Source organism: Stegodyphus dumicola, chromosome 11 (genome assembly GCF_044657685.1).
Source record: "Stegodyphus dumicola isolate Sdum_Otavi_A_Nest chromosome 11, ASM4465768v1".
Classification (NCBI taxonomy): domain Eukaryota; kingdom Metazoa; phylum Arthropoda; class Arachnida; order Araneae; family Eresidae; genus Stegodyphus; species Stegodyphus dumicola.
The window spans coordinates 40236696-40249991 of NC_140778.1; the positions used below are offsets into that span (position 1 = coordinate 40236696).

Below are 13296 nucleotides of genomic sequence, written 5' to 3' on the forward strand. Positions count from 1 at the left end.
TAATTTGTGTTCTTAAACGTGCGTTAAGTGATAGCGAGTACAATAAGAGTAAAATACTGAGATAAACTGCTCAAGCACGTCCTGTACATCGTCTTTCCCACAGTATCCACTAATGGGGGGAAGCGTAACCAGCAATTTTACATTCACCCTTAGGAGTCAGATTGAGGACTCATTTTACCCCTTAAACACATCTGCTTGATGGCTATAATTATATCAGCAGAGAGCCCCGGTCAAAGAGAACGTTCTCTCTCACCAAGATTCCTCTCATTTTTTTGTTTCTACCCACTTATACCCTCTTTCTGGAATTTTCATCAGCTATAATTTAAGTATATTTAATATTTTTGTGATGATAAAAGAACTCTTACCCCTACGATCAGAGCTTAAACTGGGCCAGAGCCCACCGAGTTTCGGCTCCGGTGCTTCTTAGTTTCTGTAATAAATCATAATTCTAGCCAGAACGCACCGGAGCCCTGAATAAAGAAGTACTTCTTTTATGTAACTGAATAACAATTTCAGTAGAAATTTTATCTTAACAATAAAATTATATTAAAAACCGCGTATTAAATTTTAACTTATCTCTTTACATTTTATTTAATTTTAATTATTTAATTACTTTAATCTTTAATTATTTCAATAAATAATAATTAATTATCTAATAATTTACAATTAAATGATAATTAATTAAATAACAATTTATAATTAATTTGATAATAATTAACTCTTTAATTTTAAAATTATTAATGAGTTTAATAGTCATTTTATTTATTTATTTACTCTTGTTCCTCTTTGCTGACAGCCTTCTATAGGACTCCGGTACTTCTAATCTTAGAAATTAAGCCCTGAATTAAAGTCATGGTTAATAAAACTTAGCTGAATATTAAATACATGTATCAAATTTATTGAGAATAAAATTGAAGCTAACAGAATAATAATAATAATAAATTAAAAAATTTATTTACATGCATACAATTTTATGTTAAATATACAGAAAATTTTCATACGAGAATACAAGAATAAAGAATTGTTTTATTAAAGAATCTTGAAATAACTATAGCTTTTTCTTTCACTTTCATATTCAATAACTTTTAAAATTATAGTGATATTTATAAAAACAAAACCAAAATAATTTGATTAAACATTCCTTTTACATATTAGGTCAACTAATATTACAGCTCATGAAATGTTTCTGGTATAGAAAAAAGGATCCTTCTAAAAATTTTTTCTTTGCATATATATAACTATAAATGTATCAGTTCATTTTTCTATAATTATGTTTTATGAAAATATTCTTAAACTATTGAAAAGAATGAAATTTCCTTAGTTTTCAAATGATTATGAGATGGATTTTAATGTAATGCTGATAAAGAAGACATTTTTAACATTAAAACAGAAAAATCTAAAATAGCTAAAACATAGACACCTTGGATAAAAATTTGCGAGGGAAAAATTATAAATATTAATGAAAACAAAATTTTCATAGCACATAATTTTAGCATTTTAGTAAAAAATTATAAAAATTGCATCATTATACTTTACATACAGCCACTTTACTGAGATATTTATTTCAATATTAAATATATAAATTTCATGTTTCATTTCCTATTTATCTATTTCGCTATCTTCTAATTTAACGAATTTTGTTTCAAATCCCAGATAATGCATTAATTCCAGATTCAGCAGCAATTACTTTCACAAAACATATATGAAATTAACAAGATGCTATTAATTTTGCATGAAGGCTTTCCATATAAAATTAACTTCTCAGATTTTCTACATATATATAGTTCTATATAAAAAGAGCATCCATTTTGGAACCTAATATGACCAATATGAAGTAATAATACATAAGTTATAATTTTAATAGTCACAGCATACTGAGATATTACATTTGGCCACAGCCTGCATACCCAGTAATGCAATTATTACCATAGTCTTCATATCCAATGATGCAATCATTTTGCTTATCATATGATAAGCTTGCTTTAAATTGATTTCATTAAAGGGTGCAATAGATCCCATAGCTTTTCAGTTTATTGGCATCTAACTTTATGGCACTAAGCACAGCAACTGGAAAATTGGTCACAAGATTTGTGGCTTAATTGTCTGATTTTCCGAGATTTAGGTATTAAGTTTTTATTTTGACTGACATTCCTCTTTGGAATGTCACTGGGTTTGCTTGATGCAGCCACTTGCCCTGAAGATGGTTAGCTTGGCTGTTCACAGCTTAATGACACTAAAATGAAGCTTGCCGCAGGGTGGTGAATTTTACTGCATAACTAAGCAAATAGCTCCTTCACATTTACAAGTCTGCTGCTTCTGCACACTTAATCAGCTGGAAGGGATAAAAATTATAAACATAAATAATTACAAAATCAATTCACAATAGAATTTATATTTTAGTTAATTTATTTATTGAATAAAATAAATGTTAAAGTAATTAAAAAGCAGCACTGAATTAAAATATTAGTAATACTCATAGTGTAACAACACTGATACTGCAAATGATAAATTAAACGAGTATTGGGAAGAGTCGTAGCTAGGGTTTTCAGCGCCCAGGGACAACTGAAGATTTCGCGCCCCCTACTGCTTGGCAAGGATGGAAAACATTTAATTCTAAAATGTCATAACATCAGTTTGGCGTCCCTTGGATTCTGCGCCCGGGGACAGATGCCCCCCCTTGACCCCCTCTAGCTACGCCCATGGTATTGGGGCTTTAAAGCATTAGAAATGAGTGAGTGTTGCATATAAAGGTTTAGCATTTTGGATGCATAAATTCATGTCACACATAGAGAAAATTATGAAAACTTCCATGCAGCTAGTCTATTTGGCAGGATACAGAAGTAATAAACACGTTTAATAATGAAACATAACTGAATAAAAATATTCATAATTAATGAGGGGAAATTTATAGTTTTGTTACTTTTTATTTCAGTTAATATTTCTATTGTGAAAACTATCTGACTTATACACTGTTCACTTTCTCTTTGCCAGTATTAAACATTAATTCTGAATTATAATAAATTTTCTAGCTGCTCTGTTATTCATTCACAATGGTAATGGCTTGAGTTAATTTCTTTTGCGTTTATTTCATTTATAACCTCCCAAAGTTTTCAACTACATTTTATCCTATAGTTCCAATCTGAGGTAATGTGGTGCAAATATCCAGTGTTAAACTGTCATAATAATAGTACTATAGACAACTGAAGTTAACAAGCACATATTGTAAAGCTTCAATCATATGCAGAAGTGATTTATATGCAAGTATATCTTTATCATTTGGCCAATTTGAATTCAACAAAATAATCTAATTTTCATAACTTTCTCAATTTTCAGTGTCTGCAGATAATCAAAACCATTATTAAAGAGGGACTGTTATTGTTAAGAAATTGTTAAGAAATTATTGTTAAGAAATATATCACATTTACATTCTTCAGCTTTATTAGTTTTTAACTTTAACAAATTAATATTTAAGTACTAAAGATTAAATATAACACAGTTATAGCTCTGAAGCTATGTGACAGATGCAATGAGTGAAAGCTCTGAAGTCAGATCCCAATTAGTCTGGGTCGTATTTATTTTGCATATAAAACAATACATGTGAATTCTAGTTAAATAGAACCAATGACTAAAAAGCACTTGTTTTAAAAAATACATAATAAAAAATGTAGTTTTCCTATTACGTATCGATACAAAATAGCATATTAAAGTAAATTCATAGCTGCCCGGATTGTATAGTGGTTAGGGAAGCCTGAGTACAATACCGAGGGATCCGGGTTCGAATAACGGACAAGGCATGGACGTAAATTGTTTGTCCCTTCATAAGAGGCAAAGGTGGGATGCTTATTAGGTGCCTCCATAATAAAGAGACCACCATATCTGGCCTTGGGCGTGGCCAATGCAGGCATAGGCAAGCGCCCGCCATTGGAAAAAAAAAGTACATGTGCAAGAAATGAAGTTATTCTGATGCTAATGGTTTCATAAAATTAATCATTCTTTTCTGATAACTCAATTCATAATTATAATGTGGGGAAAAAAGGAGAAATATAGAATATCAAATCCCATTTACTTTCCTGAACCAAAGTATGAAAGTAACAGCACAGTGTATAAAAATGTTGAACAACTGCATCGTCTGTTAACACAATTATAACTGAAGTACTGTTTTGAAGAAGAGTATGGAGTTTTAGGGCAATTAGCATATACTTTGATGCTTCTTATTTCATTAAAGCTAATTCTTATAGATAGGCATAGTAATGTTTTGTTCATCAGCATTTTATGAATTATTGACAATTTCAAAACAAGTATAAATATGCAAAATAAAATAAGGAGCTGTATGACTTCAAGCTCATATAAATTGGAATACCTTATGTTGGAGCATTGCTAAACTCATACTTACAACAGAATAAAATGATAAATGAAAATTAAAACACTACTATATATGCACTGTATGTTACTTTCCTGTTAAAGCAGACAGAGTCTGGATATATTTAAAAGTTACAAGTTACAAATTTGGCGATTCAATCAGCTTATTTTGTTATGGTGTCTTTATTAAACAATAATGAAATGTCACCTATGGATATTCTAATATATTTTAAGAACATTAGGCTTAAATAAAAAGTTAAACTTTACCTTTCTGGATTTTGGAAAGCCTAACAGATTTCAGTTCACAAAAGTCCCATTTATTGCTATTACAAAGCTTTCATTTTCATCGAGCAAAAGCTTTCATTGAAGGGCAGTTCAACATGAAAAAAGAAATTAAATCACCATTTAAAATTTCATGATCAGGGTAACAATATAAAGGTTTAGCACTCGGCTTATAAATAATCCTGCTCTTTCAGAAAAATTTAATTGCCATGACAATAGATTTAAGTTGGTAATTTATTTCAATAAAAAAATGTTATGCACTTTCCAGGAAAAACATGAGCACACATACAGTATTTACCATATAACATATTCCTCGAAGTATAGAACAATGGCTTCAAATCACATTAATTAGAAAGTTTGATTTCATTTCTACTTTAACCAGGTTGCCTTCATGGCCATATGACATACAATATATTCTTTAAAATAAAGACTAATGTAACAAATTCAAATAACAAATTTAAAAGTTTTGCCCCATAAGTGAAAACATAACTTTGTGAAATAAATCTTGCATCCAATTTAAAGCCATGAGAACTGATGTTTGAGAAATACTAAAGAAGGTTTATTTATATTTTTGATGCATTAGACATGAACCTGATTTAATCAAAAAAACTTTAATATGGGGGATAGGTTGGAATAGCTTTAACTTCTTTGATAAGCATGTTTAGAACAAAATGTTTTAATGACAAGTAAATTTCCATCATTTGCAAATCATTATATTATTAGAAAATACATTTTAACAAGATACTAACAACTATGACATGTTATGGATAAAAAGAGTAAAAATTAAGCCAGTTATCATTTGGCTTTGTGGTGTCATTGAAGCTTTGCTTCTTCTCCCAGCATAAATTCTTTGGTGGTACACTACTATACTGTCAACAATATTATTTTCATATTAGTTCCACAACAGTAAATTAACTTGTTCCAGTTCAGAGTTTGAATGCGTCTGAAATGTTTTGTGCACAGTTTGAATTTAAGAAAAATCTCTTTGCTTCAGACTTATATTTTCAGCTTAATATTCTAATGATTTACTTTTTTTGAAATCGTATACTACAGCTATATCCATTTGACTTTGAAGGGAAGATTAATAATTTTTATCTTCTTATATCCTACTCATACATCTTTCTTTCTGAGTAGCTATGTGCAGAGTTAAAAAATGTATAGACATATAAAAATAATAAGGATAGCTTAATTATTTTTATTGAGAAAAATTAAATGTGCATAGCTATATATGTAAGAATACATAATTAAATTAGTCCAAATGATATTTAATGCATCTCCTTATCTATTTTAATATTTTCATTTAATATGTATTTAAATACACTAATCATTTTATCATTAGAATTCTAGTAAAAGTAAGAAAAAAGCTATAATAAATTAAATGCTGTTGTTGTTGGTTTCATTTTAACTTTGCCCAGTTTGTCTTTATGGCCATGGCAATATTTATAACATATATAATACCTAAAAAAGCTGAACTTTTTGTTATGTTAATAATAATAATTTGCTGCATTGAAAAATTACATACTATAAGTAACTGTTCTCTTACCGTAATGTTCGAAAAATAAAAACAGAAAATTTCCCTTTTCCTCCTTCCAAACTTTATTTTTTAACTCCCAGAACCCCATAAACGTTTTGCGAAAATATGAACTAATAATGATTTGCGATTTTCAAACTTTATTTTCTCTTACCGTAATGTTCGAAAAGTAAACAGAAAATTTCCCTTTTCCTCGTTCAGGAAAATTCCCTGTGTGGGTTGCAACAATTATCAGGGTTACCATATTCTAGCGCACGTACGCTCACTTCCGATGTAAACAAATCCAAAATTTCGCCAAGCGCCGGTTATCTGAAAACTGCCGAAAAAATTTTAATTTAATATCTTCATAATTTTAGTATTTTTTACCATTTTACCCTTAAAACTAATTAAACTATAAAAGAGCATTTATGATTATAATTTTATTAAAAAATACAGTTTATTAAATCAACAGGTTGAAGAACAGCAAAGTTACTTCAATAAATTCCATGAAATAAAATTTTAAAGTAACACAGCAAATTTCTATGAGAGTCCTGCTTTACAAGCACATCTTATAGTTTTCAGAAAAAGGTTTTCCTTGAATTAGAAATTATAAAAATGGTGGCAAAGTGCCATATATCGCTAGTTTCTATTCCGTTCCGAATTTGCATTATTATGGGAACCATTTAAGACACTTTCTTTTTTATGCCCGAGATGCTTATAATGATGATTTTTGCCAAGAAGAATGATACAGTTATAAGTGAAGATTTTTTTTTTTTTTAAATTGTACACACATGTTCATGCTTATAAAGTGTGCAACTCTTGCAAATTAAAAATCAAGTTTCTTTCAACACTGCTTAAAGAACATAGAACAGTTTCTGGCTCTAGTGTAGAATTTGGTGCCCTCCGATTAGCAACAAATTTTCTTCAATTTTGGCGATGAAACCCAATTTCTGTTTATCATGATTGTTTTAACTTTGATTGCTTTAGCATCCTGATTTTTGTAAATGAAAATAGATCAATGTGTACATGGATAAAGCTAAGGCATGCCTAGTACATGCCTAGTTTGTGCAATTCTCCAATATTCTCTTAAGTGAAAATAGAGCGATATGTACATGGACACCAGGTTTGTGCAATTCTTCGACTTCTTATTTTGGTTTTGTGTATGTAGCGACCATCTTAAAATTGTGCCTTCCTGGCACCGATCTTAGCATCAAAAAGGAATCGCAAAAAGAAAAAAAAAAAAAAAAAAAAAGGGGGGGGGCAACCAATTCTAACTTCTATCTAGTTTCTGAATATATATGTACTATATTTTGAGTTTCTTACCTGCATAGAAATACCACAATACAGATTTATTTTTTCAAATGTCTTCTTAGGTACTTTACACACATGGAACTGCTCTACTTGATATGTTCAGGATTTGAAAGAATTTTATCTTACAAGACCTCATTTCCCTTTATCACTATAATATGTAATAACTGTATACTGCTTTAGAATGTTATACACTCGAGACATTTGATAAGGCAGCTGGATAGTCATACTGAGAATATTTCCTCATAATAGATTTAATTAGATGAAAAATATGTAAAAAAATGGAACTGTCTAATTTGACTGCAGGTCTTTAGTATTTTAACACAAAAAATAAATCACCTAATATATTATTTCATTACAGGTACAAGAAAGGCATTTCTATCATTAATTCAATAGCTTTGATTGTTAAACTCTGAAATATTTTCAGCACAAAGAAGATACAAGTTACAGTACACATATAGGATGAAGCATTTAGTCCTGCTCCAGAATTGCATCTCAGAAGTATGTCAAATTGGTAACAATCGTATGTTCACTACAGCGCATTTAACTAGCTAACAGATGTAGCACTGAATATGAGCGATACGAAAATCTATGAAAAGTTATATCAAGGGTCAAAAATTCAAATTTCCGAAAAGGTGGAAGAAACACAAAACACATCATGGCATATTCTGAACAAAACAACAATTCCAGCTTCTTCAATCAAGGTCGGTATAAGCAGTTTTAGACTCTTTAAGATAGGATAGATAAGCAAATGTAGCTTCAAGTCAGCATTAGTTAAAAACGCAATTGAGGTAAAAACTTGCATAAATATAGTTTTTTGCTTTTTAAAAAAAATAATTAGATTATGATTTATTAGTATCAAATGACAATTCAAAAAACCTCTCCTCAGCATCAGCAACACCCAATTTACCTTCAAATCTAAAATTCTGCCACTGAATGGCTCTTATTAAGAAGAATTCTCCCATCAATTAATACTGACAACTGTTGTGATTCAAACTGACCTGACCGCAAAAAATCAGATTTCTTTGCTGTGTACACAAATCTTTACTACACTGATAAATAAAATGTTGATACTAATTTAACATCTCCTCAAAAGAGCTTCTTTTCTGCTTAGATAAACAAATATTTTTTTGAATTATTCTGCTGTCCAAATGAATTCTTACATACATGACAGATTTCTCTCTTCTGTCGATATGCATATCTTAATAATTCTTTATTAAAAATGAACTTATCCATACTTTATGCACAAGTCTTGTCTCCTGTGTGAATAAGTGTATGACTGTTTAAACTACTCTTCTGATTAAATGACATCTTACATACTTCACACACATGAGCATTCTCTCCTGTGTGAATATGTGCATGGGTATAAATTACCCTTCAGACCAAATGACTTCTTACATACTTTACATGAGGCGTCTCTTGTGTGTGACTAAGCATATGCTTGTTTAAAATATCCTTTTGTTTAAATGATTTCTTACATACTTCACACACATGAGGTTTCTCTCCTGTGTGAATAAGCATATGCTTGTTTAAATTACTTTTCAGACTAAATGATTTCTTACATACTTCACACACATGAGGTTTCTCTCCTGTGTGAATAAGCATATGACTGCTTATATGAGACTTCTGACTAAAGGACTTTCTACATACTTTACACACATGAGGTTTCTCTCTGGTGTGACTAAGCAAATGCTTGTTTAAATAATTTTTTTGGTTAAATGACTTACATACGTCCCACATGAGGTTTCTCTCTGGTGTGACTAAGCATATGCTTCTTTAAATAATTTTTCTGTTTAAATGACTTCTTACATACTTCACACACATGAGGTTTCTCTCCTGTGTGAATAAGCATGTGTCTACTACATTTAGACTTCTCACTAAAAGATTTCTCACATACTTCACACACATGAGCTTTCTCTCCAGTATGAATAAGCATATGGGTGTTTAAAGCAGACTTCTGACTAAATGACTTCGTACATACTTCACAAACATGAGGTTTCTCTTCTGTATGAATAAGCATATGGGTGTTTAAAGCAGACTTCTGACTAAATGACTTCGTACATACTTCACAAACATGAGGTTTCTCTCCAGTATGAATAAGCATATGGGTATTTAAAGCAGACTTCTGACTAAATGACTTCGTACATACTTCACACACATGAGGTTTTTCTCCTGTATGAGTACGCATATGCATGTTTAAATGCTCTTTCCGTTTAAACGACTTCTTACATACTTTACATGCATGAGGTTTCTCAACTGTGTGAATATGTGCATGAGCATTTAAATTAGCCTTCAGACTAAATGACTTCTTACATACTTCACAAACATGAGGTTTATCTCCTGTATGAATAAGCATATGGGTGTTTAAAGAAGACTTCCGACTAAATGACTTCGTACATACTTCACAAATATGAGGTTTCTCTCCAGTATGAATAAGCATATGGGTATTTAAAGCAGACTTCTGACTAAATGACTTCGTACATACTTCACAAACATGAGGTTTCTCTCCTGTGTGAATAAGCATGTGTCTACTACATTTAGACTTCTCACTAAAAGATTTCTCACATACTTCACACACATGAGCTTTCTCTCCTGTATGAATAAGCATATGGGTGTGTAAAGCAGACTTCTGACTAAATGACTTCGTACATACTTCACAAACATGAGGTTTCTCTTCCGTATGAATAAGCATATGGGTGTTTAAAGCAGACTTCTGACTAAATGACTTAGTACATACTTCACACACATGAGGTTTTTCTCCTGTATGAGTACGCATATGCGTGTTTAAATGCTCTTTCCGTTTAAACAACTTCTTACATACTTTACATGCATGAGGTTTCTCAACTGTGTGAATATGTGCATGAGCATTTAAATTAGCCTTGAGACTAAATGACTTCTTACATACTTCACAAACATGAGGTTTATCTCCTGTATGAATAAGCATATGGGTGTTTAAAGAAGACTTCCGACTAAATGACTTCGTACATACTTCACAAATATGAGGTTTCACTCCAGTATGAATAAGCATATGGGTATTTAAAGAAGACTTCTGACTAAATGACTTCGTACATACTTCACAAACATGAGGTTTCTCTCCTGTGTGAATAAGCATGTGTCTACTACATTTAGACTTCTCACTAAAAGATTTCTCACATACTTCACACACATGAGCTTTCTCTCCTGTATGAATAAGCATATGGGTGTTTAAAGCAGACTTCTGACTAAATGACTTCGTACATACTTCACAAACATGAGGTTTCTCTCCTGCGTGAATAACTGCATGAGTGTTTAACTTACTCTTCAGACTAAATGACTTCTTACATACTTCACACACATGACGTTTCTCTCCTGTGTGAGTACGCATATGCGTGTTTAAATGGTCTTTCCGTTTAAACGACTTCTTACATACTTTACATGCATGAGGTTTCTCAACTGTGTGAATACGTGCATGAGCATTTAAATTAGCCTTCAGACTAAATGACTTCTTACATACTTCACAAACATGAGCTTTCTCTCCTGTATGAATAAGCATATGGGTGTTTAAAGCAGACTTCTGACTAAATGACTTCGTACATACTGCACAAATATGAGGTTTCTCTCCAGTATGAATAAGCATATGGGTATTTAAAGCAGACTTCTGACTAAATGACTTTGTACATACTTCACAAACATGAGGTTTCTCTCCAGTATGAATAAGCATATGGGTATTTAAAGCAGACTTCTGACTAAATGACTTCGTACATACTTCACAAACATGAAGTTTCTCTTGTGTATGAATAAACATATGGGTGTTTAAAGCAGACTTCTGACTAAATGACTTCGCACATACTTCACACACATGAGGTTTTTCTCCTGTATGAGTACGCATATGCATGTTTAAATGCTCTTTCCGTTTAAACGACTTCTTACATACTTTACATGCATGAGGTTTCTCAACTGTGTGAATATGTGCATGAGCATTTAAATTAGCCTTCAGACTAAATGACTTCTTACATACTTCACAAACATGAGGTTTATCTCCTGTATGAATAAGCATATGGGTGTTTAAAGAAGACTTCTGACTAAATGACTTCGTACATACTTCACAAACATGAGGTTTCTCTCCTGTGTGAATAAGCATGTGTCTACTACATTTAGACTTCTCACTAAAAGATTTCTCACATACTTCACAAATATGAGGTTTCTCTCCAGTATGAATAAGCATATCGGTATTTAAAGCAGACTTCTGACTAAATGACTTCGTACATACTTCACAAACATGAGGTTTCTCTTCTGTATGAATAAGCATATGGATGTTTAAAGCAGACTTCTTACTAAATGACTTCGTACATACTTCACAAACATGAGGTTTCTCTCCAGTATGAATAAGCATATGGGTCTTTAAAGCAGACTTCTGACTAAATGACTTCGTACATACTTCACAAACATGAGGTTTCTCTTCTGTATGAATAAGCATATGGGTGTTTAAAGCAGACTTCTGACTAAATGACTTCGTACATACTTCACACACATGAGGTTTTTCTCCTGTATGAGTACGCATATGCATGTTTAAATGCTCTTTCCGTTTAAACGACTTCTTACATACTTTACATGCATGAGGTTTCTCAACTGTGTGAATACGTGCATGAGCATTGAAATTAGCCTTCAGAGTAAATGACTTCTTACATACTTCACACACATGACGCTTCTCTCCTGTGTGAATAAGCATATGGCTGTTTAAATTACCCTTCTGGCGAAATGTCTTCTTACATATTTCACATATATGAGGTTTCTCTCCTGCGTGAATAAGCACATACATGTTTAAACTGAACTTTTGACTTAATGATTTCTTAAATACTTCACATACATGAGGTTCTTCTCCTGTGAGAATAAGCAGATGATTGTCTGAATTAGTCTTTTAACTAAATGTCTACATACCTCACATATAAGAGCTTTCTTTCCAATTTGAATTAATATATGCATCTTTTAAGTGGTTTTTCGACTAAATGACATCATACAAATTTCATACATACGAGGCTTTTGTTCAGGATGGATATGCATGTGCTGTTTTAAATATTACCTCTTCAACATGATTTGTTACTTTGTTACAAACCCTGAACCTAGAACATGCTCCTCCTAAAACAGGCAATTTGCACTATATTGATAACTGTATTATATTCTTAATATAACTTGCTACGTATCTCGTGAATTTCATCCTCTGAAGGAATGTAAAACTGGCTGCTAAACAGAAATTTCGGTAAAAGTAGTTTTAAGTTGATTTATTCTAACATTTCATGCCTGATGTAAATACGCATTTTTCTTCGTAAAAGGATAAACACAAATTATTTATGTGACGTATCTGGTGCTTACTATTAGGACACCTTAAGAATGCCTTCATTCACAATAATGTTTAATTGAAAATTTATTTCTTATAGTTCACAAAAATAAGACTTCCTGCCCGATCACATAAACAAGTTTAAACAGGAATTTGTAAAACTGTGTCACATATGGTATGTTACGACTACCTGAAATTTTTGTACAGTAGCTACCCAATGATTTATAGCTTAAAGAAGTTACATGATACGTTAGAAATTTAGTAACAACTCTTAAGCTTACACGGAAAAAAAGTAATCGGCTTTCAAGCTTTGAATACTAAACAGCATGAATTACAATTCAGCATGAAGTAAACTTTAATTAAAGAGTCACATCATAGTTTTAAAACAGCCACTTTCATTAAAAAAAACTATAACTGCGGTAATTATTCAAATAATAAAATCAGTTTCAGACAGACAGACAAAGTAGACAGATGTCTTGTTTTGCACCCGCTAAGTCTTTCTGCACCGATGGGCGAAAAATCA

The 13296-nt window shown here is 31.4% G+C and overlaps 1 protein-coding gene across 1 annotated transcript; it reads right to left on the reverse strand.

Moving 5' to 3' along the window:
- Nucleotides 1–981: 981 nt before the first annotated feature.
- On the reverse strand, nt 982–13296 carry LOC146993900 (uncharacterized). Its single transcript, XM_085826619.1, has 2 exons — nt 4627–13296; nt 982–2332 (listed from the first exon to the last, which is right to left on the reverse strand). Exon 1 carries the CDS (start codon nt 12255–12257, stop codon nt 9183–9185), a length of 3075 nt encoding a protein of 1024 aa, XP_085682745.1. The 5' UTR covers nt 12258–13296; the 3' UTR covers nt 982–2332; nt 4627–9182.

Bases quoted from the DNA above. Each gene is read 5' to 3' on its own strand.
- LOC146993900 (XM_085826619.1), bottom strand. From the start codon at position 12,257: ATGTATGTGCTTATTCACGCAGGAGAGAAACCTCATATATGTGAAATA.